Source organism: Cimex lectularius, unplaced genomic scaffold (assembly GCF_000648675.2).
Source record: "Cimex lectularius strain Harlan isolate CLEC.00 unplaced genomic scaffold, Clec_2.1 scaffold34, whole genome shotgun sequence".
NCBI classification, from domain to species: domain Eukaryota; kingdom Metazoa; phylum Arthropoda; class Insecta; order Hemiptera; family Cimicidae; genus Cimex; species Cimex lectularius.
The window spans coordinates 411,231-430,218 of NW_019392635.1; the positions used below are offsets into that span (position 1 = coordinate 411,231).

Consider the following 18,988-nt stretch of genomic DNA (forward strand, 5'->3'; position numbering starts at 1 on the left):
GAATTTCTCTTGTTCAATAAATACATAATATAAATAAATAATACTATAAAGGTATTTACGCAATCATTATATCATGTAAGATGAGGAAAGGTGGCAGGAATGTACGTAAAATACCTTTTGCCTTTTTCCTTTGCTAAATGTGCTAACGAGTTTAGTAGATTATTAATAAGTTTTATAAAATCTTTTTCCTGTTTAGTAACGATTAAATAATTTTTTACTACCCGAAAAAAGTAAACGGGCAGAGATACTAGGTTATCTATTTAAAATTGCCTTTGACGAAATTGAATTGTATTCTACTCGGACTACTTAGAATATTGACCTCTGTGAGTGGGGGTGCTGCAGGGCAGGGTGGTCGGACCAATCCTATACTTCATATACACCTCAGATATCCCGACTACACTCTCCACTCCCCTCGCCGAGAGTTAAGAGTTGAAGGAACTACCCCAGCTGACTCTGCATTACGAGTTCATATAAACCCGGCGCTTATCTTTAACAGCAAGTATTTCTCTCCGTTCTTCGGACGTACGACATCTTTCTGACGATTCTCTCGCATTTCTGTTCTGTAATCTTCTCTGTTTTAAAGTAAATATTTTTTTTTTTAAACGGCCTTTGGTGTTCCAAACTTATAACTGACAACACAGCTGTACTAACTTTGTGATATTGAACCCGCAAGTTCTTCAGAGGTGCTTAGTCACATGTGCAGCTAATAGTTGAATGGAGTTCTGGCGGAATGGAGTATATGTACCACATTCTTTTAAATACTGAACCCACAATACAATTATTTCTCAATAATCAATCACTAAAACTGTACTGTGTATGATACCTTGGGTTTCATCTCGACTTACGTCTAACATCGAGCCGATATACACAAACTAAAAAGACAGTAATTAATCAAACGAGGACTACTACACAAATCATTATCAAGAAAAAATAAACTAAACTTTACAAGACACTACTGAAACCGACATGAACGTATTGATTAGAATATAGGAAACTCCAAAAAATAAAGTCCTTCCAATCTAAAGTCCTCATAACCTTCATTACTCCCTACTACGTTATCACCGCTATTATTCACAATGACCTCTAAATATCCTTAGTTAAAAACCTAATCCCCAACAAATTTTCCACGTTTCCACGCCCAACATTTCTTACCATTGTATCTATGTAACTATTTACAAAAGTCGGTAGAGCAACAATGATTGCTGGTTCCTCTCAAGATATATGTAACAGTGTCAAATGATAAAATCGTAATGCATCTAATTTAAGTTTTGAACAAATGGTAATGCCAGGGGGCGTCGATATAGGCGTTGACACGGCGCTCATCACTGTAAGGTAAAGGGATCTGGTTCGAATCCAACGGCCCTGAATTCGAACCCGACATACTCACAAATGTTTTTTTTTTTTCAAAAACACCGGCACACTGAGGGTTTATATGACCTCTACTGTTGCGAACCCTCGTACAAAAAAAAAGTAATGTAAAAAAAATTATCCTTCTTTTGTTGGTTGATAGCTGATAACTGTTATTTCGTGAATAGTTTTGTTATAATTTATAAGCAACTAACATTTGGATTGAAGATGGGGTTTACTACAACCATATTGGCACATCTGCCTCACAAACCTTCTCCACTTTACCGCTTCGTGGTTTTATGTACAGCGATCAGGGTTTAATCGTTAAATAAATAAATATGATTTATAGAAAAGAATTCTGCACAAATTATCGAAACGTCGACTTAAAAGCCGACCTGTTGGTTATATATTCCAAGTATGACATAAAAATTCATAAACATAAAGGGAACCAGGAAAAAATATCCGATTTGGACATAATGTCACGCATAATTTTCTAGAATTAGATTTACAACTTGAGTAAATTAGTGAAACAATTCCAATAAAAGAAGTTTTACGACTTATTTAATTCAGCAGTTTTAGCAATGTGAACATGTAACGGCCAGTGCAAGGCATTTTGAAACAAAAGGCTGATAAGAGTGGGGCTTCACGGCTGGAGCAGGAAATCTTAAAAAATTCATCGTCGGACGTTACCCGAAAATCTGGGACAGTGTTAAGTTTAGAGGAGCTTTTCGTAGAAATGTTTTTCAGGAAAAGTTAAAAACATCCTCCATTAAAAATCAGGAAAATTGAAGCATATATTCATGGAGGTGAAGAAGAGGCGATATACTGTCAACTAAATAGCCGCAAAGGACTGACAGCAGGGGTAAAAGGAGCAAATTACTCCTTAAGAAAACCCAAGGGACACGTGTTTTCAATCTTCCCGGAGCGGAGATCCAAGCAGTTGAAGTTAGAAATCACTCGTGAAGGGAAAGCCGAGTGAATACACATACTCCAAGATACGGCACTAACCGTGTTGATTGTACGTCTACGTTCATCCTGGTCTGGCGGCTCGCTGTTTTGGCCTGTCAGACGATTTTCAGCCTTTCAATTTGAAAAAAAATTCAACTTTTCTTAATGAATATGATAAATTAATACACACATGAAAGCCGCAGAAAAGGTCGAACTGCAAACTAGGATAACCAAACCACATGTCACCAATAAATTTTCTGAGATGGCCTATTATCCTAGAAGGACAATCAGAAGTTAAACTGTTGAGGTCGAAATAAAAATATCGTCACCAATAAATATTACGGTTTATAGGTAATTATCATATAAACATTTTTAGTGCTCTAACTGATAACGGTATGTTTAATACATCATGAAGACTTGACGTGGATATATAACCGAAATGCCAGCACGTAGGGCCTTTAAGGAAATAAACTATGCCATAAATTTGTAAAAGAAAGTGTATTTCACGATTTCATGGTATCAAACTGATTAAAAAACTACAGAGTAAACTGACAGCAGAAAACAAGTAGAGAACTTGCATTGAGCTTTCAGACAAAAGTCTACTTCTTTTTTGAGAAAAGGCACGTCAACTCACTAAAAATTATTGATGCTGAAACAGATCTTACCAGAATAGAAAAGATTCCAAAATATGTTCGGCGACTGTTAGGCCTTAGTTGAAATATTTTAATGCACTTTGTAAATCCTAACTACACCTAAGCATTAGCTAATCTATCATCTATCTAATGGGGAGTGCACGGTTTGTATGGTTTTTAACGCAGGGTCAAGCTACAATTGTTTTAATCAAGTCTAAAATTTCGGAAAGAAAGACAGAAAAGAATCGACTCGTTTCATTTTGTACTTTGGGATTTTCTTCCTTCAAGGAGATCAAAACTCGATTTCGCCTTTGCACTTGCATATTTTTTCCTCGTCAAGGAAAAATATTGGAAAATTATCATGGAATGTTTGTTGAATGGAAAACTCGTAAAATTCACCGACATACACACATAATAGGAGTCAAAACGATTTTTTTTCAAAAAATAACCAGACATTTTTGAATTATAATTTACCGTTGACGAGCTCGAATTCAAAAATTTGTATTGCACTTCCCGGTATGGATTTTTTTAAAATTAGCCCTAAAACTTATCTGTAGCCCTAAAGACTAATATTAGCTCGCAACAACACAGAAAAGTTCAAAATTATTCTATGGCGTACCAAAACTAGTAAAAATTGTAATCCTAGAAATATTAATGCACATTCAGTACGTCAAAACTTACTGGCACACAATTGAGCAACTTACAACAGGCTGCTTACGAAGTTCGTCAGGTGCTTCAACATCTCAAATGCAACAAAAAAGTTCGTATGAACCATAATCCGATTCCCAACCCTTTCAGATATTCAACAGTAAAATACATTGAAGATAGAAAAAAAATAGATGAAAAAACAACACAGAAGTTGTAAAATTTAATTCTAACCTAACAAAAAAGCACCAAAAACGAGTAAAAATCGAACAAAACACAAAAAAAAGAGAAACTGAACATAGCGAAAAACCAAAGCAGAAAAATCGCATAAAACAACGTACATTTAATACAGATGAAAAAGCAACACAGAAAAACTTAATTCTAACCTAACAAAAAACGAGTAAAAATCAAACAAAACACATAAAAAAGAGACAATAAACATATTGAAGAAACACAATACGTTGAATTATTTTATGCTTTTGTGGCATGAAACATCTGACAAACTTTATCGTACGACTAGCAGCGAAGCACCCTGCTTACTCTATTTACAGCCCTGCATAATATAGAAACAAAACAAAACTGGCACAACAATCTACAGACAGATCTAGGAGTTTTCTTAGAAGGCCGTTTTGTAAGGAAAAAATTTGAATACGCAGGGACTTATCATTACCATCGGCGTTTCAATTGACGAGGAGGATTATCGGTGACGGTAGTGGAAGTGAGCTCACAGACCAAGGCATCGGGTTGCATGGAAAGGGAAAGATGGAATTTTTTATACGGTTTTCGCTACTTTTTAAGGCAGGGAATATTAAGGAGTATAGGGGTGAGGTTTGATACTTAAAAAAGGGTTAACAATTTTTAGGATTGTTTATTGGAATGCTTGTTTGCATGGAGAGTTGTAGTTCGTAGTAGTAGAAGAGGTTTGTACGCTTGGTTTACCTAGAGCTCCAGGTTGAGAACCATAGTGTTTATCAATATTTTGTAGCTAATTGGAAGTTTTGATCGTCTATCTAAGTAATGGCGATAACAGTTTGTAACGTCTTTTAGTTTGTTTTAGTCTTGAGTGCGGATTTCAGTAAGTCGTTTGTCCTTATGAAGTCCCACGTAAGGTTCGTGTTCGGCAGTGGGTAGTAAAATCCTGTAAACGTAAACAGGTGGCAGTGTAATACGACTGAGTTAATGTACTGGGTCTTCGTTGAATTTATTTTAATTCTCCACTTTTTAGACCAAACCTCGCAGGACTGCAAATGGTTTTGAACATTTCTTTATGCGGTGATTGCCGTATCAACATCAAAAGTCGAGAACATTGTTTCTTGTGGTATAGGATTGTTAGTCAGCAGTATTGTGTAAAGTAGAGGTCCAAGAATACTCCCTTTGGGGATGCCAGCTTATATGCCCTGTCTAACTCTAAAGTAATCGTTAATCACGTTCGATTTTAGGAGGTAGTGGGTACTGGGTAGGATGCCCTTCAACTTCCACAGAAGGCCCTGGTGCCAAACCCAATCGCAGTATTATATATAATTGACTGTAAGTCACATCCTTTTCAAAGACATTCAATTATATTGTGAAGTGGAATCAACGTTCATGAACATTTACATGTTTTCATGTTTTCGATTTTTACTCGGTTTTTGTGCTTTTATGTTAGGTTAGAATTAAATTCTACATCTTCTGTGTTGTTTTTCATCTATTTTTTTCTGTGTTCAATGTAGTAGTACTGTTGAATATCTGAAAGGGTTGAGAATTTTGAGAATTGTTGTCGTTAGTGAGTACAAATATATTGATTGAATCTAAAATCTCTAACGTTTTTTAAATCCTACATATATTTGTAAAAGTTAAACAATGTTTATAAATCCCAGGCCCTGAAGATGATCTCAATAAAGATAGAAACGTTGGCACGATATAGAAAAAGTTTTTGTAAAACCAGGCCGCATCTCACGACCTCCAAATTATCGTTGTACCTTATTTTATTATAAACCAAATTAAACGAGATCAGAACTTCATGGCTTTTAATCAAAATTCCTTATTTATGATGGTTTGTAAGAAAATTCACCAAAACAATGGAAATCATTTAGTGATCGATTAAAATTTAACTAACAATTTATTACCTGGTTTTGCGTTTAATAACTTGTATTACCTCCTCATGGAGAGTCATATTTCTCCTAGGGCTCGAGTAAATAAGCGATTGGATTTCGTCTTGTGAGACATAATCCTATTTATCAACAAGCGCGGTTTGAAGATGTTCAACGATTGTTCGGGGCTGCGAACGATGTCTAATCCGACTCTTTGTCATGTCCCATAAGTGTTCTATAGGATTCGTGTCAGAAGAACGTGCTGACCAATTCATAGTGTAATCCCTACATCCTGCAAGTAATGGAAGACCACTCGAGCTACGTGCGAGCGACCATTATCCTGCATTAACACGAAGTTGTCTCCATTAAATGGAGCGAATGGGGCTACAGCTTCCGGAAAAACATCCTCGATGTACCTTAATACAGTCAAAGATCCTTTCTGTATGATAATTAGTTTTCGATTTTATGTGTAAATTTTAGGCGTGGGTGAAAACTGTTAAATGTATGGGATATCATCCAGGGATCGGGATACCGATGTAAGTTGACAATTTAAACAATTGATTTTGTAAATTACATCAGATTTTCTTGTTACTGGTGTGGGATCTTTAATTTTTCGAAAAAAGTGTGTGAATTGTTTTATAGTTTTTGAAAGCTATTTTAAAGTTACCAGAAGAGTTAATTAGTATATAATACTAAAATAATTTATATAGCGCATAATGCTGATATTCGCTTCGAACCATTTTTCCTTAATAAAAATCATTTGCATGAATTATCTTTAGAATGGTTTCTTCAGTAACTGAAAACAGGTTGGTTATGTATGGTATGATATATATACGGTATTCTCTAATGATCTAACGATTGGATTAGCGAGAAATGTACACTGTTCAATGAACCCGAGGGATTCCTTTGTAAAGCTACAAAACCGTGAAAGCACTGGTCACTAGTTCACGACCGTTAAGAACGCACTGCCTGCAATTTCGCCCAACGTATTGTGTGTAATCAAATCATTACAATTGTAAATGAATGATTGATAACCGTTGTCGTCCGCACTAAAGAGTTCCATTCGGCTTGTACGAATCAAAGCATTCCATCAGGATTTTCTTGATATTTGGGCCAGATGAGGGTTAAGGCATCACTGAACGCGTTTCTGCTCAATTTGGAACATATTCGACGTTTGTCTTCCGTTCCATGGGGTAATTTAGCATCACATTTCCTGAATCAGGGTTTCCAAATCACCTTGGAAATCAGCAGTTCCGGAGAAGGGGCGAAATATTCGATCCTCCTTCTTTTTATCTCTTAATGACTCACTTGTATCAGGATCCACATTAGAATAAAAATGGTCCTGTTTCGATTCGTTTAAAGTATTTTATTTATGTTTTCAGATTGAATGAAAAAAACATTCAATATTTTTCGGGTCAATTAAAATTAAGATTCATTCATTGAGATATTGACTGAGAAAAATGTTCTACATGTGATGAACAAAATACAGCGGCACATCTCTATTCACGCCAGTATTTTAAACAACATTAGATAATAATAATTGTTTTATTGATTAAAAAACCTGTATAATCCATTATTGCTCCCGAGCGTTATTTTTTAAGAAAACAGGAAAAAATGTGTACATAGAGTTTCATTTTATATGAAAAAATGTAATACTAATAGGAAACCAATTAGCGAATAAATTCAAGGAGGAAAATTAAGGCGAGTGGGGTAAATATTTCAAACAGGAGGTTATGACAGCATTCCTCTCCCTCATGAAATTGACTTTTGTCGAGTATGCGAGATGCTGGTCGTTATTGAACACCGGTGATAGCAATTTTCCAATGCCAATTACAAAATGCACACAACTGGCATGAACATCCGCAGCATTCTGCATAATCAGTCGAATTTTAATTGAAAAATATTTTTATATCATTTGGGGTACAAAAATTAATAATTCTGGGGTATTCTGTATAGAGAAGAAATGGTTTAAAAGGGTCGAAGGTTGTTAATTCAGCTACAGAGAAAAACAATTTCTAGAACTCACTTGCTTGTAACCACCTGACATATACCGAGATAAATGAAGTTATTTTTCGGCCCTTTGTGGTCTTTTTATTTCAGAAACGAGTTAACGAACTATTAAAAATTTATATTACGTTGAGTACATTAAGTAAATAACGATTGGTGAGAACGGTGCCGTCGTGTGCGGACATGCTAATGTGCACTCTGTTGGCTTTGGCCTTTTCTAGCGGAAAAAATTGATTTCTTTGAGTAAAAAATTAGCAGAGGTCCAAAAGGTCCAAATCCCTAGAGACTCCTCTCTAACTGGAGTGGAATTACATTGCTTTATTTCCCACAGTAAGTCCTTTAATTGTGAAATTATTCAATTTCTTGACATATCTTTGCCGTGCCAACTGTAGAACCGGTACAAGGGTCGGTCTGATAACATCCTGGGTTCAGGGCAGTGACACTGGCGACCAAAAACAAAACAAAGAACAAAACAACAAGCAGCTCGTTTTGACCTTGGATAAGGTCTGGAGACAGGAGGTGTCAGCTAACTTCTGTATATCAACATTCAAATCTCCAAAACTATCGTTACAGCCTGACAAAATTTCTGCTACACCACATCTACGAACCTCTTAATGCAAACGACGCCTAAGTCCTCAAAACACCCAAGAAGTTCGCCTGGATCGTCAAGCCCGTATTTTCATTCCTGTGTAAAAGCTCCAAAGATGTCTCTATCGGCTGTCTCGACAGTAAGTGATCCGGGAAATGACTTGGTTCGTAAGCTTAGCCTAATGGCAGATGAAAAGTTCTCCTGTTTACCTACAAAACAGGACTTGAATACATTAAAGGAGGGAAAACTCATAAGGTGGGGTTGAGATGGGGAGTTGATGTCCGAGCGGATCGAGGTCACGATAGCTCAGGTGGTAGAGCAGCGGCGTATCTAGCCGAAGGTCGTTGGTTCGAATCCCTCTCGTGCCATTAACTTCTTTCATCTCAGCTAAAAACCTTAATTAATTTTAAAGGAGAACATTGATAGAATGTTTGAAGAAATCAAAACGTCGAAAAAAGAAAATATGGAGCTGAGGAATGGTGTGGCCCGCCTCACTGAAGTGGATAGAAGGAGTGAAAGACAGGTGGAAGCTTCGGATAATTTTAGCCAAAGAAATAATTTAATTTTTTACGGTATATCTTATAAATGCGATGACAACCTTGAAGAAATTGTTCGCACTTTTATGGCGGAAGTTTTACAGCTATCCAAATCCTTTGAGATTGCAGCTGTGAAACTTTTAGGCCGCAAGAATACTTTTCCGTGTCCTTTGCTGGTCAATCTCGCGTGCACATCGGATAAATGGGAAATATTTAAATCTGCCCCCAGACTAAAAGGCACGAAATGGAGAATATCAGCAGATTTTTGCTACATCACTCGCATTAAAATAAGCAAACAAGTACAGCTACGAAGGAACATTAAGCAAATGAAACCGGACACTATCTGCATTCTGAGTAAAGACTTATTACACATAAATGGTTGCCGTTTTCACTGGGACAATATTGTCGGCCTTACATACCAAAAAGTACCAGGATCGGACAAGCTAGGTGAAGTTTTGGGGATGGATGTCACGAGTCTTTTGGAGCAAATTTCATCGAACCCAAAACGCCAAGATGGACGAGGTGATAATCGCACTCAGGGACGTTTGGCGCTTCAAGATCTTCAGAAATCTCCAAATCAAGCGAAGAAGCTTTGTGGTCTCTTCATTTCAGAAACGAGTTAATGAACTCTTAGAAATTTATATTACGCTAAGTATATTAAGTAAATTATCATTAAAATTTAAATTATCATTAAAATAAATATTTATCTCTTACCAAATAATTTTATTCATTTCAGACGATTTGGAATCTTAATTGAAATAAAAGCATAATCGCTTATTTTTTTCAAAAACAATGGCAACCCGAGGGTTGATAAGACCTCCGCTGTTGCGAACCCTCGTAAAAAAATTAAAATGTTAATTACCTATTTTAAGAGACTCTTGTTGCACATATGGAGGAGTAGCCTGGAGAGCAAAATTGCAAAGCAGGGGTTTCTCCTCTTTCATCCTCGTGCAGATTTAAAGTTTCTATTGACACCCTCCAAGTCCTTACATCCGCCCCACATGTACATTTGTATATTGTCCTCCAAAGTGTAATTGCAATCCGACAGCTAAAGGATGAAAAAGAGCCAACAATGGTAAACATGGATTTGTCAGAGTTTGGATACGAGATTCTTCTAGGAAGCAGATCCGTGATTTTCCTACAGTTCGGATAGACAACTCGTGGCAGGAAATATGGGACACAAGCACCACGGAAAGGCTATCCCACGAGTTTCTACCCAGCTTTACGGACAGAGCACCGTTTCAACACAGATTTCTGGATCGCCCAAATACTTACAGGACCCAAATAGATTACCTTGTACCCACATTTATTAGTTATTTATTAAAGTATTGTATATGTAATCGAAGTCACGATAGTTCAAGCGGTAGAGTAGCGGCGTATTTAGCCGAAGATCGTGGGTTCGAATCCCGCTCATGACACTGACTTTTTTATCTCAACCGATTGTTCTTTCTACACAGAAAGAATAATTAATTGAAAGAAGTAACTTGGTCAATTGACCACTAAAACGTAAATGGATTTTATATATAGTTTTATTAGAAAATGTATTCAAAAGGATTAATCAGCAATGGGGAGACCTATTAGAGTAAGGATTAATAATAAGAAAAATGAGTGGTGTTTATAATAAGAAAAATATTTACCTTCCTTCCTTGCGCCAACCCTTTTTAAGCCAAGGTCGAAGAAAGCCGTTAAAGTAACTAATAAGATCCCTTAAATTTGCATACCACAGGGACTAATTTAGTGGCCGGATCCAATAGATGGGTAAAAAAACTAATTTATAAAAAAAAGTAATAAATTTTTGTGGAATTTGGAAGATTCTTTTAAAATCTCATTTTCCGTTTGAAATCGATGAAAGCCCTTCTGAAGTTCTGATATAAGGCGGCTTGGAAAGATCGAATGTAGAAAAAAGAAAATATCGAGCGGTGAAGAGAGTGAACAACCTTTTATTGCCCTTATTTCAATAGAATCAGAATTTCAAATAAATAAAAGGCTTTTTTCATTTGTGCTTTCACATTGCGGAGAGTAAAGAGGGGAAGAGTAAGAGAAAATGTTATATGGTTGGGATATATTATGAAATTTTTATTCTGATTTTGTAGTGATTGACTGGGAACTACGGAGGGGAGGACAATGTAATTCGTCGAATGGAAATATAAATCGAAAGACGATAAATTTAGTATTATTGTTATTAACACCATCAATATCTAAATATTAATTGTGTTAATATATTGGCATTTTCTAATCTTACAAGGGATTTATTTACTAAGTATCACCTGATTCCGTGCGATCCGGTAGATGCACGAGCGCGTGATCCTTCGTACAGCATAACTGGCAAAGGTCCTTCTTGATCCTGAAGCTGATGGGACATTCTCACGAATAAATAGGCCGTGACGCCAAGCGGCAGAATGTACCTGCAACAAAGAAAAAACATTATGATAGATTATGAAAGGCAAAACCTAGGCACGGAAAACTTTTAATTCGTTACGTTTCAAGATGAAAAACGTAAAAAAAATATTTTTAATTGCCAGGAATGAACAAGTTGCTTATGGGATTAGAGCCATGACTCGAGCAAAGAGAATTTTTAATCTTCCTCTCGTATCTATATGCCCTTTCTGGAAGAATATAATTTTTTAAACATTCGCCTGACCCACTCCTTAAATTAAAAATGGCAGTAAATATAAATAAATGTTATAATAAAAGTGAATCACTGAAGTCACTAAAAGTGAATTTATATGAACCGATTAATAAAACTCCAGACTCAACAGGTCTTCACAACAACCAATAACAATAATCCATTATCTTTTTTTTTCTTTTTTCAATTAATTAATCTTTTATGTAAGGTTTTGGTTGAAAAGAAAAAGCTAGTGCCACGAGCGGGATTCGAAACCACAATCTTCGGCAAAATACGCCTCAGCTCTATCACTTGAGCTATTGTGACTTCGATCCACTCGGACACCAACCTCCCATTTCAACCCATAACTTTTCTAAATTTCCCTCCTTTTTGCTATTTTTCATTAATTAATTGAAATATGTAATTTGGTCAATAGACCACGAAATATAATGGATTTAATGAGTAGAAAGAAGTATAACTTCGCAAACAGCTCCCCGTGGCCACTTCATATGTCGCCGAGGATTGAATCCTCATTAATCACAACATTAAAAAATGGCAAAAGGGAGGGAAAATTCGAAAGGTTGTAGGTTGAGTTGGAGAGTTGGTGTCCGAGTGGATCAAAGTCACGATAGTTCAAGTGGTAGAGCAACGGCGTATTGAGCCGAAGGTCGTGGGTTCGAATCCCGCTCGTGACACTAGCTTTTTCATTCAACCAAAACCTTACATAAAAAGATTAATTAATTGAAAGAAATAGTAATAATAAAACCTATTATTTAAATGCTTAAATAATTACACACATTCACAAAAAGCTAGTAGGTTAAGTAAATAGTTTTACAGTATTATGTGTATATATGAATAGCATAATAGTATTATTTAGTAACAGTAGTAAATAGAATAGTAGTATAAATCGTATGAAAAACGAATTCACAAAAAGTAAAGATTTTGAATATATACAGTTTTAACGTAAGTTATTAATTGTATTTTTCATTTTATATTAAAAATCGGGGATAAGGCCTATTGAAAGAAATCCCTACTTAGAGACATCAACTAAACTTTTATCTCTCTACAATATTAAAAAAGTTTTAGCTGAGGTGTAAAAGAGAGGACCTATACGATTGGAAAAAAGTTATCTTCATTAAAACATTAACGGCTGAAAGAGGAAGGGAGCCGATTGTTCTATATTAAGAGTAACCATGGAACGTTGCTAACTGAACATACGCATGGCTTAATGGATCGTGTACAAAATAGCACGATCAACAGTTCAGACTCAGATGGGGAAAAACTTTTATGTTTCCGTTTTCATTTCACAGAAGTCCTCGAGCAATGCAACAGTTATACTAAGATGCCAACCCTTAACATCGGTAGTTTTGATTGGTTCATAAAGATGGCGTACACTCCCAGTCGGCCATAAATAAATTCCTCAAGTCATTTCCCACTGGAACAACTGCTTCAGACATTCTTATATCTGTTTCATCAAAAGTCGAACCCGGGACCTTTACCTTACAGTGATGAGCGCCGTGTCAACGCTTAAACCTTTGCGGCCACCGACGCCCTATTATATTATATTATTTTATATTATACAACAATATAAAAGTTAAAAGACAACCGTGTTAAAAAATTTAGAAAAACTATTATAATAAGAATGTTATTAAAATAAAATAAATGAAACTAAAATAATTCGCGAACACTCTACGACCAAGGTATGGTCTTGAAGAAAAAAGCAAATTCAGTTGTCACTGCCAAGCTTTCGACTTATTTTAAGGTCATCATCTGGGCCTAAATTAATTTCACATTATGAGAAAGATACTTTGTATTTGTACAATTGTTTTTTATTATGTAAAAATCGCTTGTCCTGTCTGGTGTTTCTCATTACAAATATTAAAAAATTACATGAAGTACAAAATAAGTTCCTTAGGTTGTGTACCAATTCCCCGAGATACACTAAAATTGATCTCTTGTATACATACTTACAAATGGGCTTTTTTGCAAAAACACTGGCACCCTGAGTATAACCTCTGCTGTTGAGAAGAAATTACATTATTTTTAATAATCAATAAAACCTTTATTTCAATAATTAATTTTTGTATTTTAAATAACTAATTAGCTCTGACTCCAGGAAGAAAGCCCATTTGAGTCAACAATAATCTTAGTAAAAATTACTAGATGGATATTTATGCTCGTTTGTTAGGTTTGTATGTTGTCTGTTGCTATTAAAAATAAATTAATACGCTTATAGTCATTCATTGACCACCATTATCGTTAGAGCAAACGACTTAACTTAAAATACCGAGAGTCAATATATGCAAGAAAAGAGATACAACTGCAAAATAGGTAGTTTTTAGGGGCAGTAGCTGGAATTTTAAAAATTTTGTATTTTTCCTTAATTCTTGGTCAAATGAAAGACAATATACATGAGTCAAGTTTTTATAGCCATCAACTCTAATGGCGAGTACTTAATACATAAAGAAAAAAAACCGTAAACTTCCATCTATCTCTCCTGCAAAATATATATATATATATTTTTTTAGAGTTGTGTCTTACTTTTCTTGTTGGTGTGCGATACATACAATTCGCTTTCAAAACAGAGCGTATGCATCGACTGGTCACGTTGAATGAAATATTACTTAGCGCCTGCTAAATTTTTCGTGCGGGGATGGGTGAGCAATGGGAGAAAAAAGGAGCGGTGAAATGGCGAGCGAAGAAACGCTAAAATCTTGATTGTTTTTAGAAAGAAAGAAAGAAAGAAAGAGAGAGAGAGAGAGTCTGTAGTAGAAATAATTTTTAATATGCTCCCGTTACAGAATATATTGAGTTGTGTGATACAGTGCAGGAAAACAGTTAAGTCGCGCGTGTTTAGCATCCACAGCGCCGTTCTCAGGTATTTCTTTCTACATCCCAATGCACAATTTCTGTTTTGTTGTATGTTCTGTTTGTGTGTACGTGGGTATGAGATAGATAGAGGGAGAGAGAAAGAGAATTGGTGTGTGTGTGTGTGTGTGTGTGTGTGTGTGTGTGTGTGTGTGAGAGAGAGAGAGAGAGAGAGAGAGAGAGAGAGAGAGAATTTGTGTTTGTGTGTGTGAGAGAGAGTGAGATTATTTGTGTGTGTGTGTGTGTGTGTGTGTGTGTGTGAGAGAGAGAGAGAGAGAGAGAGAGAGAGAGAGAGAGAGAGAGAGAGAGAGAGGAGATTTTTTCACCCTGCTGCAACCGTACTGTCTTCATCTTTGTGCCTTCCTGCTGCATCTGCACCATTTTGCACCCCTGCGACTATTTTGTGACAGAGAGAGTTTCTTCAGTCCAGGACTCGACGGCTCGTTCCAACTCACCGAGAAGAAATCGTGAGGACCGAGAAACCACTATTATCAGATCTTCACTTCAACTTAAAATATCTATCCTCACTCTCTCTCACTTCATATTATTTTATTGAAGCCTTTAATTTCGTTATTGTTTAAGTAGTTATCGTAGCGATCCATTTAAGTTAGTTTAATTTCTCAACGTTTTCTTTTAAGTTTTAGTTTTATTTTCAAGTTTTAATTAAATTTAGGACCATTTTAATTTTCCATGATATATTATTTTAGTTGTTTTTCAATTATTTACATTCTTCAACCCTTTCATGCTTAAGTTTATGATTAGTAATTTAAAGATGTATATGAAACCTTCCTTTTCAGCATTTCTTTAAGATATTTTAACAATATTTCATTAAATTATCATGGAAATTACTTCTGGGTTCAGGTAAGCCAACTGGCAACTGGCGAAAATCTAGGTGTAGTGAATGTTACCTTAAGGTTCCCATGTCAACCAATCATATTTTATTTATAAGCGGGACACTCGTTGCTCTGGACACAAGCTTCCCAAAATTACGGTTGATGTAATAAATGCTAATTCGTCCGTGTTCAAAGCGCTCAATTTACTAGCTCCTGATTTTAATATTGCCTTTTTGGCAGAGCCCTCCTTTTATAATGGATAGCGGTTCTCTATATACTCGGATTTTGAATCCTCAATTCTTTCGAATCGGCCTTTTAGATCCAATATATTTCTGCTTTGCAGAATCTCCATCGTTGAAAAGTATTTTTCGACTTAACCGATTAATAATCTAATGTTTTCCGTAATTAATTAATTCTCCAAACATAGGTGGGAACTATATATATCCGAGAGGGAGACCTCTTTCATTTTGTGGATGAGTGCCTCCCCCATTCTTTCAGAAATCAGGTTCACTGTTTTGGAAACAACGAGAGTTTTGATTGCTAAACTTATATCTCATGATTTGGAATAAATAAATTATAATATATTAAACATAAAACGTTTTCTTTTCTTTTTTATACTAGCTTTTGCAAATTTATTTTCTTTATGTGTGGTGTTTAGTGACCGTTATTGATTATATGGAGATCGTGAGATGCAGTCTAGTGTGACGTAGGTTTAGATAAATATTTTCTTTATAGTGCCGACGTTTCGATCTTTATTGAGATCATTTTCAGGGCCTGGGATTTATTAACATTGTTTAAATTATATAGATATAGTAGGATGTGAAAAAATGAATTTATGCAAAGCTAGATATTTTAGACTCAATCAAAGTATTTGTACTCACTCAAAGTGTTTATTTTCTGTGTAGATGTATCATTCTTGTGTGTCGTGTTGAGAGTGTCAGTGAGATATTGCTGTTTTATGTATATTCACATTGGATTGTGAAGGGGTTGGGTAAGAAGTCGGGACAGAACGACAATTTTTATATGAGGAGTCGGCTTCTTTGAGGTGAAAGGAGCCGACCATAGGAAAAAATGGGTAATGGTTCGACCTGATTATCCTTTCAGGATTAGACGGGGATAATTAGGGAAAGGAAAGCTAAATTGTTGAAGAATTAGACTTTGTAGAAATGTTTGATGTGAGGAATGTAATGATTGTTTTATATGTTATATGATATGTTTCGTGTGATGTGATGATGTATGTTGATATGTATGTTATCGATATTGAATTTGATTAATGATATTATCAAATTAGCATATATCATCATCACATCATACAAAACATACAATATAACATACAAAATGATCATTACATTCCTCACATCAAACATTACATAGTCTATTTTTCAACAATTTGACTTTCCTTTCCCTAATTATCCCCGTTTATATAATCCTGAAAGAATAATCAGGCCGAAGCATTACCCACTGTCGGGACCTTTCATCTCAAAGAAGCCGACTCTTCATATGAAAATATTTTCCTATCCCTACTTCCTTCTCCACGCCTTCAAAATTCAAAGAATATAAACATAAAACATCAATATCTCACTGGCACTCTCAATACGACACGCAAGAATGGCACAATTACGCAGAAAACAAACACTTTGAGCCCTGAAGATGATCTTAATAAAGATCGAAACGTTGGCACGATAAAGAAAATGTTTTTCTGAAACCTACGTCACACCAGACCGCATCTCACGATTTCTTAATAAAAATTACAATATTAATTATATTGGCGATAATTTTATTTTCATTAAAATTTATTTTTTAGAATTAAAAGTCGTATTAAATGTACAAATTAACAAACACAAGTACAGAAGAACTCCATTACAGTACGAATAAACACTAAAATAATGAAACGAGAAAAAAAACAGAAGTCCTGGCGTTTTTCTGAATTGAATGACACATTTATAAAGTCAAAGAAGTACAAATCCTTCAACTATATCAGCATGATATTGTACTTAAAAAGTGGGAAATTCCTTCCTTGCAATGGTACTTATTGATTACTATTGTACGTGGGCTCAAACCTGCACACGAATGTACATACACGTTATTATTATTCGCAGTCCACCGGCAATTCCAGCTTTTGTCTAATTTACGATAAATTACCAGAAACTCTCGAGACGGTCCGTCCAGGATCGAGGTTGGGCTCCAGCGGTTAACAACGGTTAGATCAATCATTCAATACATTCGTTCATATTTGCACCATTTACGCAGGGTGGTCGAATACTCGATATTACACTTATTACATACCTTTTGCACTTATTACATACTTACCTAATTGAAGGTCGATGAGGACTCAATATTCCGCCATAGGCCCTTTCAGACTACACATTCACGCCAATAAATACATTCACTCTCAACACCGTTCGGGTCACAACCTTATCAGTACTATACACAATAAAATAACCCGTTTTTCTCCAAGAATTGGACCAGGGGACCCACATACTCGCTGACGTGCTCAAGTACAATTCTCATCTCAGGTGGCATTCCACACGCTCTCTATATGGAGCCAAGGAATTGCGCCTTTCAATTAGTATACACGGTAGTTAATTAAAGCTCTTGAAATGTTTTCCATTTTAAATAATTTGATATTTGCAGCATTTCTTGGTAGTTGGGTAATGTTTGCTCAGGGATTTGATTTTTTTGTATATTTTCTTAGTTCTTTATTTTTTTATTTAAAGTATTAACTCTTGGCAAGTTATATTTTAATGAATCTGCTTCTTTTTATTCTGCTGTTAGAGCCTGTATTGTTATGACGATCTTAAGTACTAAAATAAACCAGCACATCAAGCTGGTGAAGTTCGAATTAATTGTTCTGATTTGATTATTTTTGTTTTCCTGATGCTGAGGTTAACTCTTAATTGCGTGTACTTCTGCATGGAAAATAATAAATCATTCTTAGAATTTTGATTTGAAAGCGTTGGCGTACGAAAAGATTATACCTTAATTAACAAAGAGGTTTCCCCCGAATAATTATGTTAACTTTCGTGATTGTTTATATTTTTTCAAATGAAAAGGATCAGACGTTTAACAGAGTCCTTTCAGCCCTAACTGGATCAATTCAGTTGAAAAATGTCTCACCTATTTTTTTCAATATTAATTTAAAAACCATTTACTTTGACCATTACAAAGATAAAGCGCCTTTGAGGTGAAATATAAAATTTGGAGCATTTCGTAATTATGTGTAATAGCAAAACATGCAATCCGGGAAGCATGTTAAATTGTTATTTTAAACAATAAGAAAATCTCTCAGAAAATTAATCAAATATTACTTTGTCTTGATCTTGGTTATTATTTAATAAGGAATTTAATCCACGGTTTCTAGAAAATAACAAAAGGTAAAACATCTCTCTTAATTCTCTTTTTTTTCGACGATTTCATTCTATAAATTATTATCCTTAGCCTGGCTGTTCCTTACAAACAAGTTCTTGAGTTTAAAATTAAGAAAAAAAAGAAAGAAAAAGAGTTACGTAAATAAAAAGACTTTCTTAGGAATTTGTCCCTGTTTAGCATTAAGGTAGGTTTCCCTAATTGAATACGAAAACGTAAGTACTAACCGCTAATGTCAATTAAGCTCCGCATCACGGTTCAAGGAAAACGAATTTACCCCAACAGTCACGCTCCACGGATTTTCCTTTACGCTATGGTTCGATTATGGTAAATAAACACTGGTGAGCGACTACCAGATTTCAGTACCGTATTGTAGTATTTTGTGGTCTGACCCGAGTGTGGTTTTATTTCCAAATCTCCGAAAAACTGCGAATTTCGAAACGCTACGTTAACGCTAACATGCGACTATTTACTCAAAGGGGAGAGAATTTGTTGAATTCATTCATTTGAGAGCAATCCGTCCTCTTCATTGTCGATACGAAC

General features: G+C 35.4%; 1 protein-coding gene across 1 annotated transcript in view; it reads right to left on the reverse strand.

Annotated features, from left to right (window-relative positions):
* LOC106661873 (neuropeptide Y receptor type 2) overlaps positions 1 to 18,988 on the reverse strand; it is a 159,552-nt gene that overhangs the window by 7,487 nt on the left and 133,077 nt on the right. The window contains exon 4 of the mRNA XM_024225506.1: positions 11,041 to 11,178. Within this exon, the coding sequence (XP_024081274.1) occupies positions 11,041 to 11,178 (138 nt within the window). The remainder of the gene's footprint in view (positions 1 to 11,040; positions 11,179 to 18,988) is intronic.